At 39.9% G+C, this 27,241-nt stretch overlaps 1 protein-coding gene across 6 annotated transcripts in view; it reads right to left on the reverse strand.

Annotated features, from left to right (window-relative positions):
* Window positions 1–27,241, reverse strand: part of ntrk3b (neurotrophic tyrosine kinase, receptor, type 3b) — a 167,810-nt gene that overhangs the window by 99,414 nt on the left and 41,155 nt on the right. For all 6 annotated transcript variants that reach the window (XM_035164590.2, XM_035164573.2, XM_035164564.2 and 3 more), the window contains exon 4: window positions 34–102. In XM_035164590.2, the coding sequence (XP_035020481.1) occupies window positions 34–102 (69 nt within the window). The remainder of the gene's footprint in view (window positions 1–33; window positions 103–27,241) is intronic.

Raw genomic sequence — 27,241 nt, forward strand, 5'->3', positions numbered from 1 at the left:
ACGAGAGCGATCCGAGAGGGGAAGAACACTTACAGTTCGGAGATTTGGAGGTGCTGGAAGAGCTGCCATGACAGAGTGCTGAGAGGATTCTTTGACAAGTTTCTGCAGAGGAAAAACAAAACAAAGAGAAAGTTAAATGTTACATGTGAATTAATTTAAGTCGCTTGCTTGATGTCATGTCTGTTCCATTTTCTGTTTGAGGTGAAGTTCATTTATCAGTTTCTTTTTGTCTGAACCCCACATTGCTGTGTTCTTCTACTCATGCAGTGATGTGTTTCAGTATGAACACTGCGCTAAAATTTAATGGAACAAAACTTGATATAAAAATGTATATAAAGGCTGGTATTCATAGTTAAAAATAAAGCAAAGTACTATTGACAAGGAAAGGGAAACGGCTCTGGCTGTGTGGAGCTTCGGGGCCCGGCCAACTCAATAAAAGAAAGTTGACTGCTTTCAAGTCAAATAATTCAATTGACTTAAGGAACCCCTGCAGCTCACAGAGCCACTAAACTCAATAGCAAATAGCCAGAGACTTACAGGTGATTTGACCAGAAGCTTTAACCAGTTAAAATATGAGCAACAGGCATCTGTCTGTACAGTTATTGAGCAATACAACGTCTCTGTGTGGACATTACTGCAGCAGTTAGTCTAAAAGTACACCATCAAATCCTATCATCAGTCCAGGCACCATCAATGCACTGCATTACACCACGAGAGAGAAATGACAGAGCAACATTTGATCTGATCTGGTGTTTTCTTTGATGTGAACAGTTGTCTAACGACTCACACATTTTCCATATTACGGTCACTTTGAACCCAACAGCACCGCTCGCAGTGTGTATTGGTCACGCTAATTGAAATGACAGAGGATGTACTGTACATACAGTGCAATAACAAATTTGAATGTACACAGTGGGTCAATGGAGATACCAACAGAATGCAGCAATAAAAAAACAGATATAGCCTACAGGAAATTTGAATATAGCAAATTAGCCAGATTAATACAGATAACTGTTAAAAAGATTTTTTACAATTCACCATGTGGGTGTGTACAAGTATTATATATTTTAATGGTGTGGTAAAGGTAAAACCTAATTAACCATATAGACAACAACACAACAGTAATGCAATTTTAAGAAATACAATAAAATATAAAAATAATTGTTAAATATGGAGTATAAGGACTTGCTAGTAATGTCTAGTACTGTGACTGGGTGAGTTCATGTTGAAATGCAGATACTCCTGTAACCAGAAGTGTCGCTATGGCAACAAAGACTAAGGATGCTGCAGGACTTTCTCATTTCCTGTGATTTCACATGTGCACACACATTCGCATGCGCCCACACTCAGTTACGTGCACACACAAACACACACACACACGCCTACACACACTCAGTTAACATCCAAAGAAGCATGTTTGCATGAAGCCGCTCACACACACTTGTTAAATACTGTCAGTTTGAAATGTGTGCTCATGCGAATGCAGCGCTCAGAAAACAGGGGATGTGTGTGAGAATATGTAAAGATGCTGCACGATGTTTCACCTCCCCGAGAAAACCTGTGGTCCCTCTGGACCTGTATCACACTCTGATAGAATACATTACAGAGAGGGAGAGAGAAGGGGAGAGAGAGAGAATGGGCGAGCAAACAGCAGCTCATTAGGTGATGTAGTGCGAGGCTGCTCAACATTTACGTCAAATCACACACCCCAAAATAGACACATTTAGACCACAGATCTCCAAACAGACACACGTCACACGACAGACACTGAAAGAGACAATCTTCAGACCAAAGATGCAAATACACATCCAATTACAGGAGCCCAAAGAGACACTGCTGACGGTTTGGTTGTTGACTCTTATATTTTCTTATAAAAGAAGACTTAAGATGGGACCATTTCTGGTGAGTTCCTTTCAATAAATGAAACTCCTGGATCCACAGAAACATAGAGTCACCTTGAAGACCTCGAAGAACCAACTCATGGGGCAGGTTAGGCGTTAATGTACATGTATGTACATCCATAAGTAAATTTAGCTGCAGTTCAATTAAATGGATGGGACTGAAACATTTTGTGTTTTTATAAAATGGAAGATCCATCCATCCATCCATATCTATATATATCCTTTGAGGGCAAAAGGTGGCAGCCCACTGTGCCATCTACCATTGGTTTGTGAAATGCCATTTTGAAGTATGCCCCTGGGTCTGCCCCATCTGAACTGCTGGCTGTCAATCATCCCTGGCAACTAGTGACATCATAGAGACGCGACTGCAAAAATCTGTTCTTTGATCCCTAATATCTAATTAATTATGACATTATTTCCAGATAGATCACCAAAACACTGATAAGATGGAGTAAACTCAGCTAATGACACTGTAATGACTCATGACCATAAAACATTAATGACTTATATTTCATTAAAGAAGTTAATGTTTTTTTCAATGTCAGTCTATTGAGCCTGAGATTTTTTTGGAGCAACCCCCAGCCGTCTTTTTGTGGTATTGCACTTTTAAGCAGAGTAGAGGAGAGAAAAGGAGAGGTAGTGAGACCTCCTTCATATCTCTGGCAGGAAGTGTTCTGCTTTCAAAGGTCATGCTTCGCATCTCCACAAGAAATGTCAGCTGAAATTGGATTGGGGGGGTAAATGAATTAATAAATATATAAACAAATCAACAAGTAAGCCATCAAAGCTGAGGGAATGCCAAAAGACAGGAGGTGAAGAAGGCCAAGTGCTGTGAAGAGGGAGGCCAATGATTATTAAATTAAAAAATTAGCGGTGTAGAAAATTAATCTATTTATAAGCTAGGCAGCTCAGTATCCAGGACTGGAAGGACATCCTGTATAACACCACCCAGCAAGCACACACACACTGTACATTGACATGGACCACTATACTTTGACTTAAGTGTGAAACAAACACTGCATCAGCATCCACAGTTTTTCCGTCACCGAGCCACAAATTATTTCTGCTCCTCAGACTCATTTGAATAAGGAATTATAATTATGTTATTCACATGAAATTTTCATCAGGCTGGGGTAAAAGATATGTGTTACAGCGACGGATGTATCTAGGTGTTAATATTGATGCCTGGTTGGCTCCCCAGCCAGAGGGCGACGAGGTGAATGCTAAACAGAACCTGGATATTTGCTCCTCTGCAGAAGAGGTGCGACTCCTCCTCCCTCCTTCTTTAATAATTCTGTTTGGCACAGATGCCACTGGGAGGGCTTGGCTACTCGAGAGGGTTGGCTAATTAGTGCAGCATCACTGGTAGCTATGCTGTCTGAGTGTGGGGAAGCGTCTGCAGATTGACATCAGGACCACGCAGAGCAGAACCAGACAGCCACCGTGCGAGATGTCGCAACCCATCAGCAGCAGGGACGTCGTGAAATCCAGTCGTCATCTGTCACTGCGTTGAGAAGCTGCTAATACCCCAAACCAACTGCTGCTGTTTTCTGTTCACTTTAACAACATTTCATACGGAAAAAAAGATTTCCTGTTCCTTTAAATTGGTCCTGAAAAGCTGACATTTTACAGTAGGGAGATTTTCCTGTTGTACAGCAACCATTTGCACTTCACAAAATACTGTTACTTTAATAGTATGAACGTAAAAGTAATTGGATGGAGGCCATCAACGTGAAAGTAGAAGTGCAAATTGCGTGTGTCTACAAATGAGAGATCATTGCTTTGGATTACTTATGGGTAATTACAGTACAACATAAAAATACTTAAAATCCCAACGTGTTAGATGGAAATACACTTTCATTCTGCATCTATCACTGACTGATGCAACACCACAGTGATTCAGCAGACAGTCTGACAGTCTTTTATTCATCTAAACACCAAACACCCAGGAAAATATCCTCTTGGAAACGTTGAGCATGAATGTCAGCATTCAGATGAAATGTTTTGCCAGGTATTATTCTGCACTTCCTGTAATTACTGTGTTGATAACGCGCCTGAAACATCAATACCATAACCACTTATCCCCAAATAAGTAGCCCCTCTCATTTGCAGAGGTTAATCTTACTACAAAAACATGATTGTCCTCAAGCTGCGGGTTGACAAATAAAAAGTTAAGGTCCCAGGTGTAATGTCTGAATAAGTCTACGACACTCCAGCTGTCTGCATGTCTCTGCCTGCACAAAACTTATTTCATGCTTTTCATGCTACCCTGTGTAACTATGAATCTCATGGTCCACCAGTCCATCCGCTCTGTACAGCTGCAGCTGTATGCATCCTGCCTGAATGCACACAGTGATAGAGTACAGAATGTATGTTGACATGCATATTCAGCCACAGCAGCATTGCCGCCGTCACGGGCTGAAAAATGCATATTTCAAATATCCTAGGCCTCTTGAGCCCCAGTTGGACAGGATTTAAGATAACCTGTGAAAGGATTTTAATCACATCCAGAATGAATGTGAGGGATTTTTCACCTATCAGTCATAATTAATTGGGCGGCTGTGGGGTAGAGGGGTCGTCCTCCAACCAAAAGTTCGGTGGTTCGATCCCCAGTCTTTCCCATCAGCATGCTGTAGTGTCCATTGGCAAGATACTGAACCCCTAAATGGCCCATCGTGGATGTTGAATGCACTATTGTAAGTCGCTTTGGATAAAAGTAATGTAATGTAATGTAATAATTACAGCAAACTTGCTCATCAACTTGCCACCTTTGAAAGTATTCTCAATTGGCTATTGGCCGTTCCAGTTTGCAACGCACCCATCGATGTACAGATTCAAGAGTCAAGAACTAATTCTCATTGTGCAAGCACAACGAAACCATGAGATTCATCCTCAGATCGAAGTGTGCCTGTTATAAAGATTTACAAAGGGAATATAGAGAGATAATAAAATAAGCAACTGTATAATAAACAAAAATATAATATATAATAATGTATATCTTTAAACATAACAATAATATAATACAGCAAACAAGTATATAGTACATTTTCTTAATAGAATATAAGTTAACATAAATGGAGGTAGTGCATACAACGGCAGTTAAGTGACTGAGAAAGATAAGTATGATAAATAATAATTGATGTGAATATTGCACAGTGTATTTAAGTGCTATGATAAATATCATTGTTATTGCACTGTTTTAAGGCGACTTGATGAATACAGAAACTATGGGTGGATGATTTTCACCGCCAAAGAAAACTTCAGGGAGACATAATATGCTTTTTAAATTTTCCCTTTCCTCTAGTGTGCTTTATTGGTCATAGGGAGTCCAGCCGATACTGATGCACCATTGTGAGGTCACATTACATTTGTATAATGCAGGCTAACGGTGTAGTCTCAAAAAGCAATCAGGTAAAGTAAGAGCAGTGGCCGGCATTTCCTACCAGTGCTGGAAGTGGTGGACCAATCACAAAGGAGTGGGCCAGCTGGCCAATCAGAGTAGACTGGGCTTCATGAGAAGGTGGCCCTTAAAGAGACAGGAGCTAAAACCAAGCGTTTCAGACAGAGGCTGAAAAGAAGAGCTGCAGGAATGGACAGTATGAGGAAAGTGATGTGTTTTCTTATCATTGGAGCCTGTTAAGGTTTTCATGTAATAACCGTAATTAGATATAACAACCTGAATATGAGTATAATATGTCTCGAAAAATACGATGATGACGATTCTCAGTCAAGTTCCCTTTTCTATGATTTCTACTGGATTTATGGTCCTGTATTGACAATGAACATCAGAGATAACAGAAACTGCATCTCTTGCACACCCCCTTGATAGGTTTGGCTTTTTCTATTGGTATTGTCCTGTTTAATGTGCGTGTCTATTACAGGCCTTATCCTGTGATTTCCCAGTGGTTAAAATGCCACCCAGAATGATGAGGTTTAATTAAAGAGGAGCACCACAGTAAATCAATGTGTCAATATTTTATAATGTTAATCACATCTTCATAAGGCTTTAATTCACCTTCTTTTTCTTTGGTAATATTATCTGTGGTGTGTGACCTTTGACTCTGATCACACTGGACCTTCTTTACATATGGGTTTAAATTGCCAGGAGAAACAGGTATTGGCTTTTTGTCAGTTGTTGACATTTCATGTTTCAGTACTCCTCCAAATCCATACCATTTCATGCATATCACATGAGCAGTAAAATATACCGCACCTAATCTTTTAAAACAGCTTGTGGGCTCTACTTCCCTAACATTGCCATTCCTGCATTTTATAAAAAATTCAGTCCTGCTGCCAAAGACATCTATTTTATGTTTTTCCTTTTTGCTATAGCACACAGTTCAAAGATTATCAGCCCAGCACTACAGCTCCTTAAACACACCAACCTCCTGCCAATGTGCGGATTCCTTTTGTATTGGTGATGCTGTGAATAACTAAAATTCTCGTTCAATGGGAGTGTATGTGTCTCTTGAAGTTCATGTATTACATGAGGATCAATTCTCTTGATAGACTCTCTGTTGCTGCTGAGCGGTTTTAAGCTTTTTCAACCAAACATTACTGTTTTATAACCACTGCAACAAAAAAAAGAAGAAGAAGATCTCTTTTATGCACAAGCTTTTTACTGAACTCTGGTCCGTTTTGGTTGGAAACTAGACTACTTGGGCAGAAATAGATTGTTGTATAAGTAGCTGTAACGGATGTTAGAGAGAAGTTAAAAAAGATCACATGAACCCAGATCTCTGGTTTTGATGCCTGTTTTCCACCCTGACCTTCACACGCACTCCTTTGCTGAGCTATTGTGACGACCCCTGAAGCTAAACGATCAGTTCTGTCTCTCTCTCATTCCAGATAGCAGGGGTTTGGTTTAATGGTGTTTTGGTTGCTTTGTCTTTGTTCCTTTTAGGTTACACACACCTTCCATACACTACTGAGAGCACCGATTTAGATATTTTTGTGCACTTAAAATTGCCGCTGAACATCCAAAATTTGTAATTTATAATCATGCCTTATACAATATTATATAGTTACACAGTTCAGTTACATGACTACCTGTAATGTAAAATAACAAAATAACAGCTAATCACCTGCTCAGATAAGTTTCCCCCTGGGAGCCACAAGTTCACAGTTTTGGCTCAACAATCACTCTCAGTCCTGTTTCAAGCTGTATGCTATCCTGGTTGAAACACAACAACCAAAACAGAAAAAACAGGACCATACATTTTCTTTTTCATGTATTTACCAAGTGGCCAGAAATTATATTGTCCAAGTAAAACCAAAGTGAAGTAAAGACTAACTGCGACAAATGAATGCTCATGTAATGCGTCAGTAAGACAGAAAATGTTTGCTAACATGTTGTGTTTGCAGCTTGTAGCACTGTCTCTACGTTGCAAAACAAATCGAACAATGAATACATGTTCAAGTAGTAAGCCGGGGCCACACGGGCCACACTGAAAGGCTTGGTTTTCATTTCCACGGCCACGTTAACAGATTAGACCTGACGCACCTGATGCGGCACGGTTCAGCCTCGGAAGCCACGCTGCTCTTCTAGAGGGTAGCAGTCTCGCCAATTTTTTCCCCAGTATTCCGCGCGCTGTTCTCAGCAGAATAAACAGTGAAAATTATCTTTCACCCACTGTTTTAATGCTCTGTCGAATATTTCTGAAGACATATCTGTCAAATATGTCACGAACATAAATGTTTGCAACACTTCCTGTACCCATTTTCAAAACAAAAGCACTCCTGCGTTTCTGTTGACTGAATCCATTCATTTGTTTTAAAAAGGTTTTTTTTATTTTGAAATACTAGCATGAGTGGAAGATGCACTGCTTCGTACTGTATAATACAGGTATTTATTTGAGTACGTAGGACTACTTTTAAAAGACAGTGATTATACCAGAAACCTTAAAAGGGCTGTAGTAGTTATATTAAAACTCTCTCCCACTCACACACGCTGAGCAAACAGCGTGTGTGAGTGGACTATGTGAAACAGGTAAAAAAAAAAAACTTCCAATGTCGGTCAACTCGTCAAGGATGAAAATGTTGATGTAAAGTGACATCATGGCAGTAGGCGCTCTGCTGCTGAACTGTGTCCAGTGTGGCCCGGGCGTAGTGCTCAGAAAATGATGAAAATCACTTAACCTAGACCAGATACAATCAAATTGTTTTTATGACTAGATGATTAAATAAATGTTGGCTTGTTTTGTATTATGATTCCAATAATATCTCTGATTGGTTTATAAAGATTTATTTTTGTCTTATAAAATGCAAAAAATGTTAATGATTGTGTTCATTCAGTGTTTTAAACTTTGAGTTTCTCCAAAGTCAGACAAGCTAAGTAAGAGCTAAGTTTGAATTGTAATACATGTGGTATAATAACTGTAAGCAATGGTATAAAAGTTGACGTGATTGGAAATGTCTCATCTTCTCAGGTTTCTCTGAATCATTGTTTGCCTTATAGTAGAATATCAGCTACTAACTTGTCCTTTTTCCAATTTGTGTGATAAAGTAAAGTCCTTTTACTTCAAGAAATTCAGATGGTTTTGGCTCAACCGAACCTGAGGACACATCATTATGAAATGCCACGATGAAGCTGAAGGCGACTCATTTGTTTACACTAATTGCCCAAATGTGTCAAAATCAATGCGGTAATTATTTATTAATGGACATAATTAAAAATAGAATAATTTGCACACAGCAGTTGAAGCCTTTCTTTTCACAGAACCCTGTGTACTATACTGTAGTCTCTACACTTCAATCAACAGCGTCAGACATATTTGCAGATTATATGCTGTTTTTTAAGGTACAAGTTCACAGGTGGAAAAAAGTAATATACTGTAATTAGAAAACCTTCAGTTCCTAGCTGTCCTCTTTAGATTTGCTTTCCAACTGGTGAAGATCATAAATATGGGAAGTAGAATTATCAAAAATACTCCTGGTCTGAATATTTATGTTTTAAAACATCCTGTCAAACCACAATCCAGCACAAAGACAAACTGTAAATCCTTGATGAAAAACACTCAAATACACCATGGGATGTACTGTGAGGTATGCTTGAGTGAGATAGCGCATGTATGTATTATATTGGTAAGGGCATTAGACTGAATATGCTGAAAATCTCCCACCTTCTGCAGTCCAATCACTGGAAATACAAAGCCAGGGAGTAAGTCCCTTAAATTGTGTTGGAGGTGCTGTATGGAATTCATTTAATCAAAACAACCAAGTCTCAACTTCAAACAGCCACCACTTCATTATAATGAAGAATATTATTCACCCCAAATCTGCATCAAGCATAGGTAAGGTTGGCTCTGGGGAAGAGGGATAAAAATAGTTGATTCTTTTTTCTCCGAAAAATCCTCTGGTTGTGGTATATGTGTGCATGTGTCATGCTAATCTCACGGCAGAATTTTCTCTCATCTGCTTTTAACCAGTCTATTCTTCTTCGACATCCAACAGGGTTAGATACCGAGAAACGGAAACCGCTATCAAAGATCACTCGAGGAGCTACTTGAACCATGTCTGTTTTAATGAGTCCAACTGTTTGTCAAAAGCAGTGTAGCAGTCGGTACTATGGTTGTACTGGGCAGCATCTTCAGTAGATGTGTGAAATATGGTGTGATGTAAAAAGGTGCATGGAGATCAGTTCATCTGTAAAGATGCCAATAGGCAGAACTGGTTATTTTTGGACTGAGGCTGGGATGCTTCTGATTCAAGTGTTTATACCTTGCTAAGCGTACCTAGAGTCCTGTACTGGATTGGTAACCTGCCAAAAAGTTGGGATCATCAAATTGATTCTCTGTGCACCATGGGTATCTTTCTCAAAATGTATGGCTAGGCTACCATCCAATAGCTTCTGAGACATTTTATTAAAATCCAAATATGAACCACTTGAGGCCAATCAATATAATCGTTTTTTTAATATGTTGGACTGAACAGACCGACTGACTACCATAGAGCCACACCATGTAGCATGGCTATAAATGTATTTAAAAGTCCTAATGCACATTTCCTTCATTAAAAAATGATTAACTACCCATTCAGTCAAATTCTAAATTTGCTACCTGAATCATTCAGTATTTGAGAATAGATGACTTTATCTTCAGCCCAATAATTATTCTGTAAACAAAGGCCTCGTGGCGACTCATTACATTAATAAGAGCCTGTGATATCTTTAACTTGTTGTATACCAGGAACGACAAGGAATGATTACTTTTAATAAGGGCTTAATCCTGCCTTTTCACCATGTTTTGATGAATCCTGCTATCAGTATAATAACACCAACAAATTAATCTCAGTGTATTGGCATTGTTTGGCAGATTTTAATCTTTTTTAAATTGTTTTGTGCTATTTCTGCATTAGCTGATTGGAAAGGGTGGTAGGAAGAGGATAAGGAAATGACGTGAAAAGAGCTGTGAGCCAGCATGAAAAGCATGACACCTCACAGCCCAGGTCACTGAGCCATTAAATCAGGTTAGCACTATTAGGGTTGAGCCATTAGTAACCTGAACATATTCCTGCAATTTCATTAGAGGTTTCAGTTTATCAGTGTAATTAATGCAAGACAATATTGTGCACAGTCATTCATCTATGCTGCTGATTGCAAGGGAGAGATGGGAGTCGACGTTCCAAGATACAAGAGAACGAAGCCTTTAAGCCATGATTCTGATTATTTTCCCAGATAAGGATGGAGATGTTAATATAGACTGAGTAATGTAATGGAAATTGTCATCAATCTAATGAGACAAGCAGAGACAGAACCGCCACTGGGCTGACAGCATTGCCACAGGCAGACTCAAACCTTTTAGCTTTAATTCTGATTACATTTGTTAATTATGGAGATGAAATATGCACTGAGCCTCAGACGCATTGCACTGCAAAAGTAACTTTGTTGCAGGAGACAAGCGTTGTGTGGGGGAGAGAAGCAGTGGTGTATGATGGTGAACCATGGCTCATAGTTCCCTTGGAGAAATGTTTGCTGCATGTTCAGCTGAAGGTACACAGTGCCAACCTGTTCTGGCCTGCTGCTTTATGAAATGCCTCTTGCTGAAATCGATAAAATGTTAGAGTTGATTAAAACACCAATAAGGACACCCGGGAGTATTTTTCTTGAGACGACTGAGAGAAACATTTACAGCCTCTCTTCCAGCCTTGTTTCTCAGAGTACTTTTTTCCAGCAAGCAAGCAGCTCAACAGAGCATGATTATGATAAATAAATTCCATATTTGTAATAGTTTGCTACATCCGTAATGTAAAAAGTACTTTCCCATGTGTTCAGGCAGAGGTAATAATGAACCCAAGACTATGATACATAACTTGGTGATGGGTTCAAACAACATTTTCTTCCAGTAATTTCAGCCAAGAGAATAAAGACATAAAGGTAGTCAAGGGGAAGGAATTGAAGATGACTGTGTGTCTTTGGCACCTTTCTGCAAAGCACTACTACATAAATCCTCCGCTGTGAGCCTGACCGGCTGAGTGCTTTTTAGTCATAATCTAGAGGTTTCAGAGAAGTGATTAAGGCATTCATATCAGGTGGAGCTGCATCCAAATCCACTGCAGCGTGGCGCGGGCAGCCGGACCAGGACGCAACGGTGCCCATTTGTTCACCCGCTGCCCTGAGGACTGGATTAAACATTGCTTTAGCCAATTAAAACATTTCTACTGCAGCCACAGGCTAAGGCCTGGATTCTGCCTTTGCTGCAGGAAATGTTTTCTCCCACCAATAACCTGAGACAACAGCGATCGGAGCTTTAAGAAGATGAACACAACCCTTAGAGGTGCAATCAAAGCCCTTATCATCTTGATACGGCAGGGGAATACTGTGCCTCTGTCAGAAGCTGCAGGGTGAACCTTTGTAGAAATCCCAGTTTTTACTGCAGACTCACTGAAGTCATGACAAATTTCTCCAAGAGGAGTGGTTTAGAAAACCTTCACCTTCAGCAGTTTCCAGAATGGTCTGGAAGTCAATCTATTGTGTGTAGATCAATAAAAAGAGAATCTGCAGTTTGTAAACATAAAATTACAATAAACGTAAAATTAGGGCAGAAAATCTATTTACGTTGTACGACAGTATATGATAAGTGCAGAGATGTGTAAGTAGCATTTACCTTTAGTGTCGCTCATCTTCAACAATGCATCATATTTTATATATTTATGTATTTAAGATTAGCTAAGTAAGATAAGATAATCCTATTTTAGTCGCACAATGAGGACATTTGTATTTGTCAAATAGACTTGATGTAAAAGCAGGACAAATAATAAATTAGTAAATAGAAAGGGAAATAGAAAAAATTGAAAAAAGTATATGAAATGTTATTTATGTTATAATGATATTTATATATATGATTTATTAAATCTTACAATTAAATCTGACCTATAAGCATGTATCTAGGTGTGAAATAACTGCAGCATAGTTGAAGTATTAATGGAAGAAAATAGAAATGCTCCTGTAAAGATACAAAATGTATTCAGTTACTTGATAACACTGCTGTGCACCATCCAGGAGTTGTGTTTTCCTTCTATAGTAGTGAGCATATTCCACATCAGCCAGACACACATATTCAGCAGTAGATTACAAATTATCCACGCTTCTGGAGTCTGCCATGTTGAAGAATGTGCCACCTTTTGTAAATTAGACATCAAAGCCTGCGAGCAAAGCCGTTCATTCTGTGATTTGTTTACATCATCAATACACTAACGGCAACTTTATCTTTAGTTATTTCAACTCACTATAGGAAGACGAATGCACGCATCAACCACTGAGGCCTGCATTCACTTGCCTCTATCAGGAATGAAACACCGGTGCCACAAAAGTGCAACTCATTCCCAATATGACATACTGTTAGCACTTTTGTAGTAATGGAGACGCTCTCATTAATTTCAAAGTAAAGCTGCTTTCTATGGCTATAGCTCAGAATCTCTGTGTGCATGTCAAGCTGCTGTGTATGTTTTGGTTACTGTGGAAACCAGGAGAGCAACTGCAGAAAGTACTGAAGCATAGTTTTAGACGACAAAACACTGATTTATGCCTGAGAGAACAGATGCAACATAAATAAGATGTTAGTCATCACAGAAGGGTCTAGGTCAATAAACACTGCACATTTCCTAAAAAGGTAGACGTTATTGTAGGCTCACATGGTTTTCTCTTTCACAGTGATGCCAGAACGCTTATATATGTCTTGTCAAGGCGCCTGCTCATTTCACAGATCCTATATGGTCCAAACAGCTTGTTAAATGGATATACAGCTCTGAAAACAGTGACCCAGGGTGTCAAGTGGGTACGCTTTAGCACCTTCAAGTATTTTAACAATCTGATGCATGAAATGAGAACAGTCTCCACTCCTTCATGTTTCATAAAAAAAAAAAAACGAAGGAAAAAAAGGGAACTGAATCTGAAGTGCGGATTTCTCCTTGACAACTCAAAAACACGGGCGTCAAGGACAATCAACTTTCCAGCGGCCCACTTATTAACTCAACAATAATGCAAATTTATGGAAATTCAAGTAAGGGTGTGGGGAATGAAGATTTACTGTCTAAGCATCTTCATATAATGTGTTGTTATCTTAAAGTGATGGCCTGCCACCTACACCTTGACAGCTGCTGCATATGCATAACATGAAGCTCCGTTTCCGAGGCTCAGCACTGAGGTGAGAGTTCATTCATCCGTGAAAGACATGACTGGCAAACATTGGTTTTGCTGAAAATTAGCGATGCTTGTTTTTTCCAATAAAGATTTATTATACCATTCAAATGTGTGATCACTGTGAAAAAAGGCTTTATACGTTAACAGTAGGCTACCAACAAAACTGAGCTATGCTAAACTCGTCAGCAATTTAATCATAGACTGTATCCCCCAAAACAACGTCATTAAGAAGTATGTCATTGTTTGCTGTTTAGCTGAACATATCTATCTTCGCATATCACAGAAGCTGCCACCTTTTAGATACTATATTCAAATTAATTTAATGCTGGGATTTAACTCACATACTCAAACCCTTTTCATTTGACTTTCAACCTGGCCAGTACGTTTAGTTACAAGTGAAGTTCAATATGAATATTATATTATACTCGTTACTCAAAATGACCCTGTCAATATTTGAGTTTAATATGGGATAAATGGGTAGACACACACATACTGTACACACACAGAAAGGCAAACAAAGACAGACAGACACACAGATAGTCCAACACGACAGACACAGACAGATAGACAGACACAGGACAGACAGGCCGACAGAGATTTCTGGATGTGAAGACATTTTGTTCACAGACACTGAGTTGGCCATTTGCATTCCCTGAAGATGTTCATACACAGAGTATCTGCATTCTGTTTAAATGGCACTTTACAAAGAGGGGTAGACTGCAAGTAGTGACAGACCAATGTAACAGAGAATATCCGGCTGACAATGAGCAACAGTAAATTATTTCTAGTGAGGCAGCACTTCTGGAATTCTATTTAAAAGAAATAATCATAATATTCCAACAGGAGGCATATTCTAAAATTCACCAAGGAGCAGCATCAATATGAGTAATATTCCAGAGGCAGTCAATTGGAAGTAATTACTTGACAAACTCCCATAATAATGCTGGGAATTACTCATAAAAGCATAATAAGAGCAGATTAAAGTGGAAGGAACAATTTTGCATTCTAGTCAAGTCATTGCCTGCCTTGAGCTAATTTTTTTTTACAGGCCCTATATTTTACACTTTTCCTATGTTTTATTTGAAGAGTTGATATCCATCCAAAGACATATTTGTGGTTTCAAGTGCCAAACACAGTGTCAGTGTGTGTTAAGGCCAGTGGAGTGTGCATGTTCGCACAATCTAAGACCAGAGGGTACATCAGCAAGACGCATGATAGGGCAGCTGCGACAACAAGAGTGAAATACTGAGGGATCAACTGGGACTGCAGGTGAGAGACTGGTGGCAGTGGTGTGACAGCAGTGTATATGAATAAATTATTGTAGCAAAACACTCTACAGAAGCCATAGAGACATGTGGTGGCTGTTACATCGCGACTTCACTAAGTTAAGGAAGCCTTGATGGCTTGTTTTGAATACAGACTGTGAGCATGTTTCAATGGAGATGCTCCAATTAAATTTCTCCCGACACCAATTTCGATACCTACACTTTATGTATTGGCCGAAACCGAGTACCAATCCAATACCAGTGCATTTAGAAACTTGTATAATGTATTTTAACCGCTTTATGCTACTAACCCTGTATGGAGGTGATGATTGCTATCATTGTTGATGTCCTGGCTCAGGTTAAACCCTTTTCAAAACAAATACATACAGAGAAAGAATAATATAGAACTTCTTTTATTATCTAGTTTGACAGTCATAAGTGACAAAGAACTATAATAAATCTGGGTTTACACAACAATTACTTCCTTTGTTTTGCTGTTAAAGTGCAGCCAGTTTATGAAAATACTAGAGTTCCCACTCTGCGGTTGTATGCCTTGGCCAACCAGTGCAGTTTGCATGGACAATACATATCTCTACATCATTTCATCTTTGAGTCCAGGGACCAAAATTGAAGACATTCCCTCAAGCTGAACTAAAGATGTCCAGTTCAACAATAACATAAATATACTTCATGTGGCCACTGTGACCTTGACCTTGGGTCACCAAAATTAAATCCTACTTCAAGTGAATATTTGTGCCAAATGTGAAATAATTCCCTCAAGGCATTCTTGAGATATTGTGTTCACCAGAATGGTACGGACGGACGGACAACCCGAAAACATAATGCTGTCGCTGGCACAGAGGCATAAGAAGACATTTTAAGTAACAGTATAAGACAGAGCAACAGCAACTTTAAAACGAGATAAATCTATGAATAAATAACAATTCCTTTAAAAACTGATTACGTGCAGGCACAGATTAGAAAATTAAATATATTTTAACTAGCTCTGGCAACGCTAAGCCGCAAGAAATCTCTTCTTCTACCCCACTCTAACAGCAGTGCAGCAGAACTGTTGTTTTGGAGCAGTGAAGTTTTTTCCAGGAAAAGAAATTGCAGTTTTATCTGGGTGAAACTAATAAAGATGTGTTATTGGATTGATACAAAGATTTGCAAACTGGCCAATGCATTTTCTGCAGTATCTGAGGTAATTCCAATACTGACATCAGTGTCGAAACATCTCTATGAATTAGCACTTTCACAGTAAAAACTATAAGACACAGAAACATCACTTTCTATACAAACTTTAAATAAAAGGTGTTTAAAGGAGTTATAATAATTATTGGGAAGATGGCAAATAATCTCAAGTGCCTCCTCAGTCCAGTCAATTTATCATCCAAAATGTTTTTTGTTTTTTTTATGGTCTGTAAATACAAACTGAGTTTTTGTGTTCGTCAGCTCAGCCCAAATTGTCATGTCTAACATCTGCAGCCTCTCTGCAGCGGGTACAGAGCACAGAGGCTGTGAGCTGAATGACAATGATACATTCAGGTAGATCGACCTCGTGTTTCAGAAACATAACCCTAGGAGGTGACATCCAAATCATTCCCGCTCTCGCTGGCAGAAATGAGCACGGCAACATTCAGAACATGAAAAACAGCTCTGCCGCCCAGCCGGAGCGATTCCTCCCGGCTCGGCTACAGCTGGCTCCACTCAGTGGGCTGCAGGTTGGGCCGCCTCCCTCCATTAGCCTGGAGGATCCATTTATCCTTTCATCACACTGCACTTCTGCAACAATAACACCATCACCTTGCCATGCATCACACATCAGGGCGGCTTTGGCCAAGTGGCGTCTCCTCAATGTCCCAGGTAATGACTAATGGTTAAAAGAAGAAGGGAAGTAGAGCTAATCACATCGACTCAGGTGCGTGAGGTTGAAACTCCCCCTGAGCATGACGGGAGCAAAGACGACTGAAAGACGGATGGATGTGAGATAAAAAGAGGAGACAATCATCACATCACCTTCGAGTACATTCAGCATTTATGGCCATTTTCTACTTTTTTTCCGCACTTGAAACTGTCAGCTTTTCACCACGACTGAAGCAAAAGTAAAGCAGATTATTACTCAAAATAAAAATTTTGTTCAAAAGTTTTGATTAATTAAATGATTTATGTTGAATCAATTATTGAATTTTCATTAATCTTTTGATCTGTTTCTTTAATGACTGGAAGTTGATTCAAACTGGAAAGTACCATCTTATTAATATATTGCACAAGCAACAAGTACAATGTGACGCTTTATGACCCCTCTGTTATATTACATGTCATCTTCTGCAAACAGCTTAAGACTGACAGTGGCTTTTGAGCAATCTACAATATTAAGAGGACGAGAAAATGAAATTGCAAACTGAATTGGGGGAAAAAGAAATACGTAATACACAGGACAGAAAAAAGGTCATTAGGAAGCAAGTGGTATTCGACTCCACTTTCTCTACCAAATATGAGTTCAGTCAGACAACTCACGTTCAAACGTTTATTGCAGCAGTAGAACAGGTTTAGTGTTTGGCGTCTAGGCTCCAACTTAATCACTCCCCCATATGATTACACAGGAATGATGGGAGTGATGAGCAAATACTTGTAACCCCCCCGTCGGAGCCTACAGGTGGCTGCTGGGGTGGTGGAGGGGCTGAAGCAACTGGTAGCAATACTGCAGCAGCAGTGCGAGCAGTGGGGATGATGGGAAATTTCTCTCTGCTTAAATAGACCACCTGATAAGGTGGGTGTGTATTATAGATGGTGGTGGAGAGTGAGGTATGTCACGTGGTGTGTGTCACATGATTGCAGCAGCGCAGCTCGAGTCGGCTACCTGAACTAGCTCGCAGGCGTCGCTCCATTAATGGTCTCTTGATAAGTGTTTTTAAAGCTTTGGAATGGTGAGTCTTACACACATGTGTATGAATAAATCCCAGAGGAAGTTTATTACATCCAGTTGTCTTTTCCATTCTTCACATCACATCATGTAACATGTAGTTACCAACCTCTGGAGGCAAATCGATATATTTGAGCAATGTCAATGAATTTGGGGTGAAAGATCATTAGAGTGTAAGCGACTCATCTTAATGTTATTTATCATATAATAGATTGCTTTTTAATTTCATTAAACTCTTCCTCTGAATTCTATTTGTCTGATCCAGTGGCTCACAATAGTCCACATGGTCACACATCAATTAAACAACAGTGTCAAACGTCTATTCTCACCCCAGACAAATATGTCCAATGTAATTTGAATGCAGGGTTTAAGATTAAGATTATATGAACCAGATGTTAAACATTAATATAGCGACCAATATAGTGGAGTAGAAGTGTTCTGAGCAGAGAATTAAGACACACCCGTCGGTCTGTGTTGTGATCTGAGCTACTCAGGTCCATATTAGTGCATGTGAGTGTCTCCCTGTGAAACCTTTGGCCCTCACCACTTTCATGAAACAAGATGGCAGAGTAAAGTACAGTGTCAATCTCTGAGCCCATCTACTATTGTCTAATGATGAATTAGACTCTCGGGGCATAGGCCAAGATTTTGGGGCATCTGGTGTAGACATATCCAGGCCAAGACTCCATATTCTGTTCACCGTACACTATTTACAATCTTAAATCACATAAGCCGAACGTTTCTCGCCATAAAACACAAACAGTAATAGTTTTTGCAGCTGTTTTAAATCCAGATGATATTTGTTTAATTTCTCTTAACAAATATCTACAGGCCCAAAGGTGTTGCATTTTTGCATATTCACATGCAGAATCTGTTCATAGAGATACTGTTAAGGTAAGAAGTGAACCAACATAATTTCCTTCACTATATAAAATGATGTAAACATGGCACCCAGGTGAGCACGCTAATTTCTGCTTTGACATTTCAGAGAACACAAACACTGTAAACACACTTGTCACCTGTCGTCTATGGTGCTGTTCAACCATTACATTGTGGCTACACCCTGTTTTTTACACACATTATGGGCTACATACAGCACGCACAATGCTATGCTAACAATGCTTGTCATGCTAACTAGCTGCTTGCCACCACAGAAGCCTGCTTGGAGTGAACCGCTGTTTGTGTTTAAAGGCTGCTGTCATTTAGCTTTGCAGCACCATTGTGTGTGGCTGTAAGGAGGCCAGCATAGAACATGGTAAATATAATTACATTATCCCTGCGGAACAATATTTAACAGCAGATAGAGAATAAGCACCACAGTGGTGTTTTTCTACAGCCACTACATGATGCTATAAAATTAGTATTATGTCATACTGAGGTATATCCTCTACACCTATTGTCACAAGAATATTTTTAATAGTCAGATTGTGTAACTATCCCACAACATCTCCGAAGGTGCCCGCTCTCCACAACATCACAGTCAATAGAAGTGTTAACACAACTTTATACCCAAAGAACCAGGAACAGGAACAGAGTTACAGAAAAACTCCAGCTTAGAAATCAACTGCAAGAGGCCCCGTGTTACAGAGTGCAGGCGGTCTGCCAATCCTTTGAGCCGATCCAGAGGTAACTTGTAATCCCCGACGAGGGGGCTTTCTAGCGAAGGGGGCAGCAGGTTGCTACATCTACAGCTGTCTCACAGCTGAGAAGGTGTTCAGGTGGTTATGCAGTATACACCAGCCTAGGCCTGCCTGGATGATTGCCACTACCCCACAGCAGCTCTCAGCATTTCCCAGCATCCCCTCTGCCGTAGCTGTCATAGACAGCCACCTGGGGCTGCCATCTTGACTTGTTTTGACGAGGCTGGCTGAGCGGAAGAAGGAGAAGGGGCAGATGGTACTGTTAAACTGGCAGGGGTGATGAGGCTGGCATCCCCACGAGTCTCAGACAGCAGGAAGCCACCTTGACCCAGTCGGGGCTGCCAGATCTTAATTCCCATGAACCCACTGGAGACACAGTGCGGTGGGCTATGCAGATCCAAACCCAGCAAAGACAGCTCAGAAAACTTGCCCTCTCAGCTGCGCTTAGCACTCTGCAACACCATTGGGGATAATTTTGTGGCTCTTGGCCTGGTTCAGTTTCTGTGCCTCTATGCAAAAAACTGATGACTATGAACGTACTAATATGATTTTTGACAGAGAACACTGAGAGGAAGAAACTTCCTAGCAATACACTCAACAGTTTTTGACATATTCTTAATTTAAACCAAAGCAGTGCACCAACCAACAGATGGCCATTGCATTCACAGAGCTTCGCACTAACACGGCTAAAATTCCAAGATAAATTCTACTCAGCAAGGATTTAGGGCAATGCCACTTTTCATTTTCCTAACTAGAACTTACTGTTACTTACCCTCAGTAATGGCAGTTAAACATGTTTCAAACAAACAGAACAAGATAACGCTGATGGTCCAATTTCTTGAGTAAAAAATTTAAAAGGCAGATTTGGAGAATATGAACATTGCGATATAATATTATAATATCTGATACCTGTCAACCCTCCAGATGTGTCCTTTTAGTGACCTAGTGCTTCATTTTTTACCACGCTGTGCTGTTGTTTTTCATTCTGTCTTTTTCTTTGGGGTGGGATATAAGTCGTGATAGAGCTGTCATGGTGCAAAGAGAAAATGGTGAAAAACAAAACAAAAACAGAATAATGTGTTGAGCATCTATAGGGTTAGTGGAAAGAACGCGACAGCCAGTGGCTGCAAGCTGAGCAGGGAGAAGTGTGAAGCTGGTGTGCATTATCACTCAGGAACACCATTTAAACCAGAGGCCAGGGCAATTCTGAGTTAGCCAGGAAGCCAACTGTGAAGCCAAGAAAGGCTATGCCAATGTTTTACTCTCCACTGACATGACTTAATTAAAGTGCCATAGCCTTTCTTCAACTTCTTCAGCTTTAATTGGATCATTAGCAGAACAGATTTAATTACAGCCAGAGTCGAATGGTTTGCATTAAATCTGCACCTGCACAACTTGGTACAATATCAAAAGCTAAACAAAGAAAAAGTAATTTGTAAGAGAGAGGTGGTTCGATGGACTGATCCTTACAAGTGCACGCCTCACAGCAAGAGGGTTCTTGGTTTGATGTCCCGATTTGGCCAGGTGACTTTCTGTGTGAAGTTTGGATGTTCACTCTGGGTTTTCTCTGGGTACTATGGCTCCAGAAATTGACCATAGCTGTGAATGTGATCGTATAATGCCTCTCCTCTCCCCCTCCATCGGGATTAGTGATATTTGTAAATACATGCACATATGCATATTACCAAGAACTGCAGGTGGTCCAATGAAAATCCAATTAGCCGACATCAAACTTAAACCAGTTAATATAATCAGGCTTATATATTGGCACAACACAAAAGTAGTTAGATACAACCAAGGCATGACACAAATACTAGCGTCTAATAAATCCCCTCTTTCTGAACTTCTGAGTTTCTGTTTAAGGCTTGAGTACAACTGAATCTTTAACATCAAATCTTCACACTGATCTGTTCAAACAGAATGATGCTGTGAATCTGCCCTCACTGAGAATAGGTATACTGACAAAATGTTCTGAATCACCAGGTGACTTGAAATTTCCACCTGGAGTGTGTCTTTGTGTTGGTACGTGCATGGTGTTGCTTTCCTATTTCACTACATTCAATAACACACCTACTTCCTACACCTCAGACATTGCCTGAAATCGACTCTGCATCACACCCAAACACATGAATGGTTTCATAAAATAAATCTTGTAACACTTATCCTCCTTGGGGACTAGCTAAAATATTATCTGCTGTATCACTGACCGAGTTGTCTGTAGCACACATTCCTGATTCTGTTTGAAATATAAACTGAGTAAATAATTGATTTGTGTTAGTCGCACTTTTGTTATTCATTAAATAAGAAAGAACAAGTACTCACTGGGGATGAAAGGAATTGTATTGAATCAGCTTTAAATCACACTGTATCAAATGCGTCAGATTTTTCTGTGGTTTTGAATTGAACTGTGGACTGCGAGAAAAAATTGATTTTCGAATAAAAGAAAGCACAAGTAGAGCAAATGAAATTGAAAAGCTCTGATGTGGACAGTGACAATGAAAGCGTGTGAATGTGTGTGCGGCACGCTACACTCATGGTGACATTTATAAGAGAGGGCTCTGCTGATTATCAAAGGGTTCAGTGTGTCTTAAGCTGTGATTGCTGACATCACTTCACAGTCTTTCAGACATTTGGAGAGAGGCAGGGAGTTAGCACCTCTGAAAATGATTATTCCCTCGAGCCGTCTCATCTCTGTTGCCGGGCTACAAAGCTCAAATACTGTCTTTTGTGAAATATAACAGTAAAATGTAACAGCCATTTTGAAGACCTTTAGCCATTGAGAATTTAAAACCATTTGTGAAGTTCCACAATTAGAGTTGAATTTTTTTCAAAGAAATGTCAACTACACTCACCTTATGAACACTGGTAAACCATCATCATAACAGCCCCTACATATTCTTCTATTAATGATAAATTTAATTAATGAAAAAACTGTTGGTAGGTCACATTACATCAATACAGCTCTGCGTTGTAGCACCTTAAGCTAACGTTAACATTAGCTTCCCAAACTGACATGACAAGCTCCACCATAACTCTGACTCCTTGAGGTCCTGATTCTGAGCTTTTACAGGAGATAACCATTAATGGTCTGTGCAAAACTCCAATGGGACATCTAATGGATTCTGTTCACTCAGTATACCTGTTTTTTTTTTGCACTTGCTACTCTCACCTCGAATCCCCTAAAATGTTGATGTAGGGGGGAAAAAATTGCCATTTTTAAAAATAGATATAGATATAAAGTATATCAAAATATCTTCTTTAAAGAAAATGTTTTGGCTAGGTGTAAACACATATTAGCATATTCTAGCAGAATATATGTAGTTTAAAAAATATATGGATGATTACATATTTAAACAAGAACAAACTGAAAAACTAGTTGGTACTAAAATAAGAGTGCTGTTTAATAACCTGGGAAAACAAAGTCTTCATTAAAAAACTTGGCAATCTCTTGAACTCAGATACCATAGGAACAAAATGTTTTCGTCTCTGGAACAACCATTTACAAGAAGATGCTTAAGAAATGATTCATGCCTCATTTTAGCTGAATCAATTCCTGTGATGCACTTTTCACTGACCTCCCAAAAAAAACTAGAGACTTCAGCTCATTCAAAACTCTGCAGCTATTACCAAGAGGAGACAGCACATTAGTCCACTTTCAGCTGCTCTGCACTGATTTCTTGCAACATTAAGATTTGATTTACATAAAAGGACAAAAATAGCCCAAATAAAATAATAAATTACGCCTTAAAGCTGTGGAACACACTACCTACTTCTTGTTAAAGAAAGATAAAAATGTATCTGTTTACTTTAATCTTTAACTAACAATGACTTTGCATGTATACACTGCTGCATCTCTTTGAAAATAATGTAATTGACTTGAATGGTATGCTCTAAGTGGCTATTTTTGTACATCTGTTTTGTTTTCAATCATATGTTACTATATTCTTATTACATCTTTATTGTATCTTATTATAACAGCTTGGTTTTATTAAATTGACATCTTATGTTACATTAAAACTGCATTTCATCTCGATTTTTATTTTCATTCTATATCTATTTTCATGTGATACTTGCAGCATTAAATTGATTTATTGTAAAGCACTTTGAACTTAATTTATTGTATGATAGGTGCTATACAAATAAAGATTATTATTATCATTATTATAATTATTAGAACAAAACTGAAGTGTCCACAATGTGTTATTAAAACTGAGATTTATCATCCTGTGCATCTTCTTAGCCAGTGAATTGTTGAGATGGAAACAGAGGGCTCTAAACAGCCATCTTATCAGCCTCCCTGGATACACCGAGGAGAAAAAAAACGTATTTCCGTTTTCACATTATCAAAGTCCTTCACCTCTATCCATCTTTGTCACAGGGAAATCAGCTCACTGCCTCACTCTCGCGGCACCATGCAGCATTGGTGTATGAGAGGCCGCAGGCTCCATCCAGAGGCCAGGCAGCCGAGCCACAGGGGCTGAGGAGAGCAGGGCCGATACCCCCTCTCCCTCGCCCTCCCACAGCCACCCCCCTTGACACAGTAAATAGCAATCTGCTCGGCTGAAATCCTCATCCTCTTGTCCAAACACATTTGAGGGTTCCTTGGCTGTGTCGTTTGATTGACAGTGCCTGTGTCGAAGGGCTCGGTGCTGTGTACACCGAATGTCAGGCCTCAGCCAGACAACTGTCTGTCAGCGCGCAGGTTGCAGAGTGAGTGGCGAGTGATGGAAGAGGGAGGGAGTGAGCGGACGGGAGGGAGGCCAGGGCAAAGTGCTGCCTCAGGACTCAGAGAACCTCATCTGGCCTACGGGATTTGGCTGCTTTGGAGAAGTGCTGCCGCTGCTGCTGCAGAGCTCACAGGCACTGACAGACACACAGCTAGCTACCACTGTGAGAGCGGAGCATGATGTCACCGCATGTTCGACCCTTGGACCGCAACTTGAAAGCACCTCAGCATCTCGGCTAAGAAGACGGAACGTTGCAGAGGAGTTCTTGCATGCCGCCTTAAACCAATTCTTCACCAAGATGAAAGCAACTATTTTTAGCCGCTCTGTCACCTCAGGTAAAGAAAATGTTTTCTTGCCTCGATCATTTCCCCCCCCCCTTTTTTCGGTTGTTCAACACTCAAGAGATCAAAAGCAGCAAGGTGAGGATGCAGTGAACTGTCAGTGGGAGGTTTGAATTTGAGGCGGCAGGAGAAAGCTCAGTGTTACAGACACTATCGATCCAGTCACGCCAGTTGACATGGACTCTCCTGAGACTGAATGTCCTATACTGCAGATTAACTGAAGCCATTATTCCTGTGGCTCACCACGACAGGATCAGCACAGCCGTCATAAGGCATTAAGATCTGTTGGAGTGCTGTGATTATGGATGTAAAGATCGCCCGCACAGCCTGGCCACTCTCTCTCGGCCTCTCTGAATGGGCCTGGAGGTGAAGGCCTGAAGAAAGCGGTGCTTTCATGCCTAACTTCTCTCTCTCTTCCTTCCTCTCTCCCCCCCCCTGTCATTATCTACTGTAGCCTATGTCTCACAGTTTCTATTTCTAAATCTCTCTCTCTGTCTGTCTGCTTTCACAGCCAATTTCTCTCTTTGTCACTCGCTTTTCAGGCTTGGTTTGAGCCAGTTTCTTTGTCTCTGCCTTTTCTTTTGACCACTTTTTTCCCTTCTCACTCACTGGGATCTTGATTTAGTCTGATATGGTGCCAAATGGCCATCTGTCAAATCAGGGGACAGTGCTTTATGAGCAGTGCATTATTATACAATCTTCATGCTAAATATGGCAGGATATTACATAGCCATGTATCACTCCCACATCAATTTGTCAAGATGTTGACTGAGTGAAGTCGGAAAAGTAATTAAGGAACTAAAGGCACACGGATCAGCACACACTGAAACACTCAGATTACCACCATCCAATAATTTAGCCTGAAAGATGTGCTGTATTTGGAGATTTATCAGCTTGGACATAATTCGGGGTCCAAACCCGAGGAGGGAGTACGATATTTCTAGGGATCCTACTGTTTCTGTCAGATTGTAATTATTATTATTAAAGAATGCTACACAAACCCCTAGACACAAAAGCACCTATTTAGAAAAATCACAGTATAAGTTCTAAGGTTTTTTTAGATTTTTTTTTAATATTTAGATTTTTCTGCATCACACTCTCTAACCTACTTCCTGTGTCTCTGATTTTATAGAACATTTTGCACTTTTTCCCTTGTAGCTCCCGCATCTTTCACTTTGCACTTACAAATTGTTTCTCCTTTTGTAGGTAAACATGGGCTGTTTTGCACAGTGGGCTCACTGAAGCAACAGGATTTATAGTTCTTTCACAGTGACACTTTAAACAAGATGTTTGGCGAAGCCTCCTGGCTCTCACTGTCAAAAATGTAATTAATACAAACTTAATGAATTTGGAGGGGGACCTGGACCTCGTTGATACTTGCTTGCGAGACTATTTTCAAAGGTAATGGTAATCCTTTACTCACCAAACAGAAATAACGAGCAAAAAACATAAACACTCTCTTTGAAAATAACATCAATTATATTGATTTACTGTTGGCTAACTCACAACCTAATCTTCTGAACACATTTCAGGGTTGTTATGTTCCAGATCTCAGCTAGCACACTGGTGAATACAGTGTCAAAACCAATAAAGATGACGGCCAAATCCACTAAATCCAAGCTGTAAAAACACCAAAATAGCCATCAACATCTTTAAGAGAAATGGTTTCTCTATTTCATCCAGTTGGAAAAATTATTTATTTTTATTCTTCTCAACACATGTTGATCTGTGTCAAAATGAAAACATCTTCTCATTGGTTTGGTTAACCAGCTACTCAGAAATATGTCTTGGTCTATTTAGCTTAATAGATGTTTGACTTCATTTAACAGTCACTCATTAACGTCATACTGGGCCCACAGCTTGAGGGAGCTGGGAGACTATTTACCGTTGTGTAAATACTGTATATTTGAGAACACAAGCCATCAGTCAGTTTTCTTTTAAATTCAGTTGGTTTAAAAAGCTCAATTCTGACGTGTCTGCAAGTGACGCACAACGCCAGTGCTACAACAAGCATGCATTACTCTGTCGAAATGTCTAAAGAAAAGAAAATTGGAGGAAACCCTGTGGTCAAAAAGTGGTCTTTGCTTTCTACAATTTCTAGTGAGAGGACGGATGCATACCAAGTAAGGCTACATCTATGTTTTATAAAGAGGTTATTTCCAAATACACCTGGGTACTGTGATTTCTGGCAAACATTACTTAGGCAGGAGCAATTTGTGTATTTATCAGGGGCTGGTTTTAGCTCCGGGTGAAGCCACATTTAGTTCTGTAGTATTTATTGCGGCAGTGAATATATGAAGAACTCTTAATCTTCAGAACATTTCTAGGAAATATCCTATGTCACCCAATGCAGTGGTGTCCACTGATGTCCTTTTTACTAGTATTTGGACAACTAGCAAAATATAAAATAAATCATTATGACCATCCTCTAAGGCCTTGATATATTTCAGAATGGATTTAGACAGCAGCAGGGCAGACAACAGAAATGTGTCATGCTGACCCGGCTATGCACACACAATGCAGAAGTTAATAGATTGAAGTGGGCATGTCTTTTAGTGAGTCAGTCTCTAGATGGGCCAGGCATGTCTGACAATCTTTCCTGTTTGAAACTATAGTTTTACTCTGAACTGTACACAACATCATCTCATCTAAGCACTATTTAATCTCCGCCTGACCACAGGACTCATTCTTTGCATAAATACAACCGGCGCAGAGGGTATGGACTATGCACCTCATTCACAACCAGCGAGCATCTCAGTGGAGAGTCAGGGGGTGAGCAGCAGAGCGTTTCTGCCTGCAGTTT

This window comes from Hippoglossus stenolepis, chromosome 1, assembly GCF_022539355.2.
Source record: "Hippoglossus stenolepis isolate QCI-W04-F060 chromosome 1, HSTE1.2, whole genome shotgun sequence".
In the NCBI taxonomy this organism is placed as follows: Eukaryota; Metazoa; Chordata; class Actinopteri; order Pleuronectiformes; family Pleuronectidae; genus Hippoglossus; species Hippoglossus stenolepis.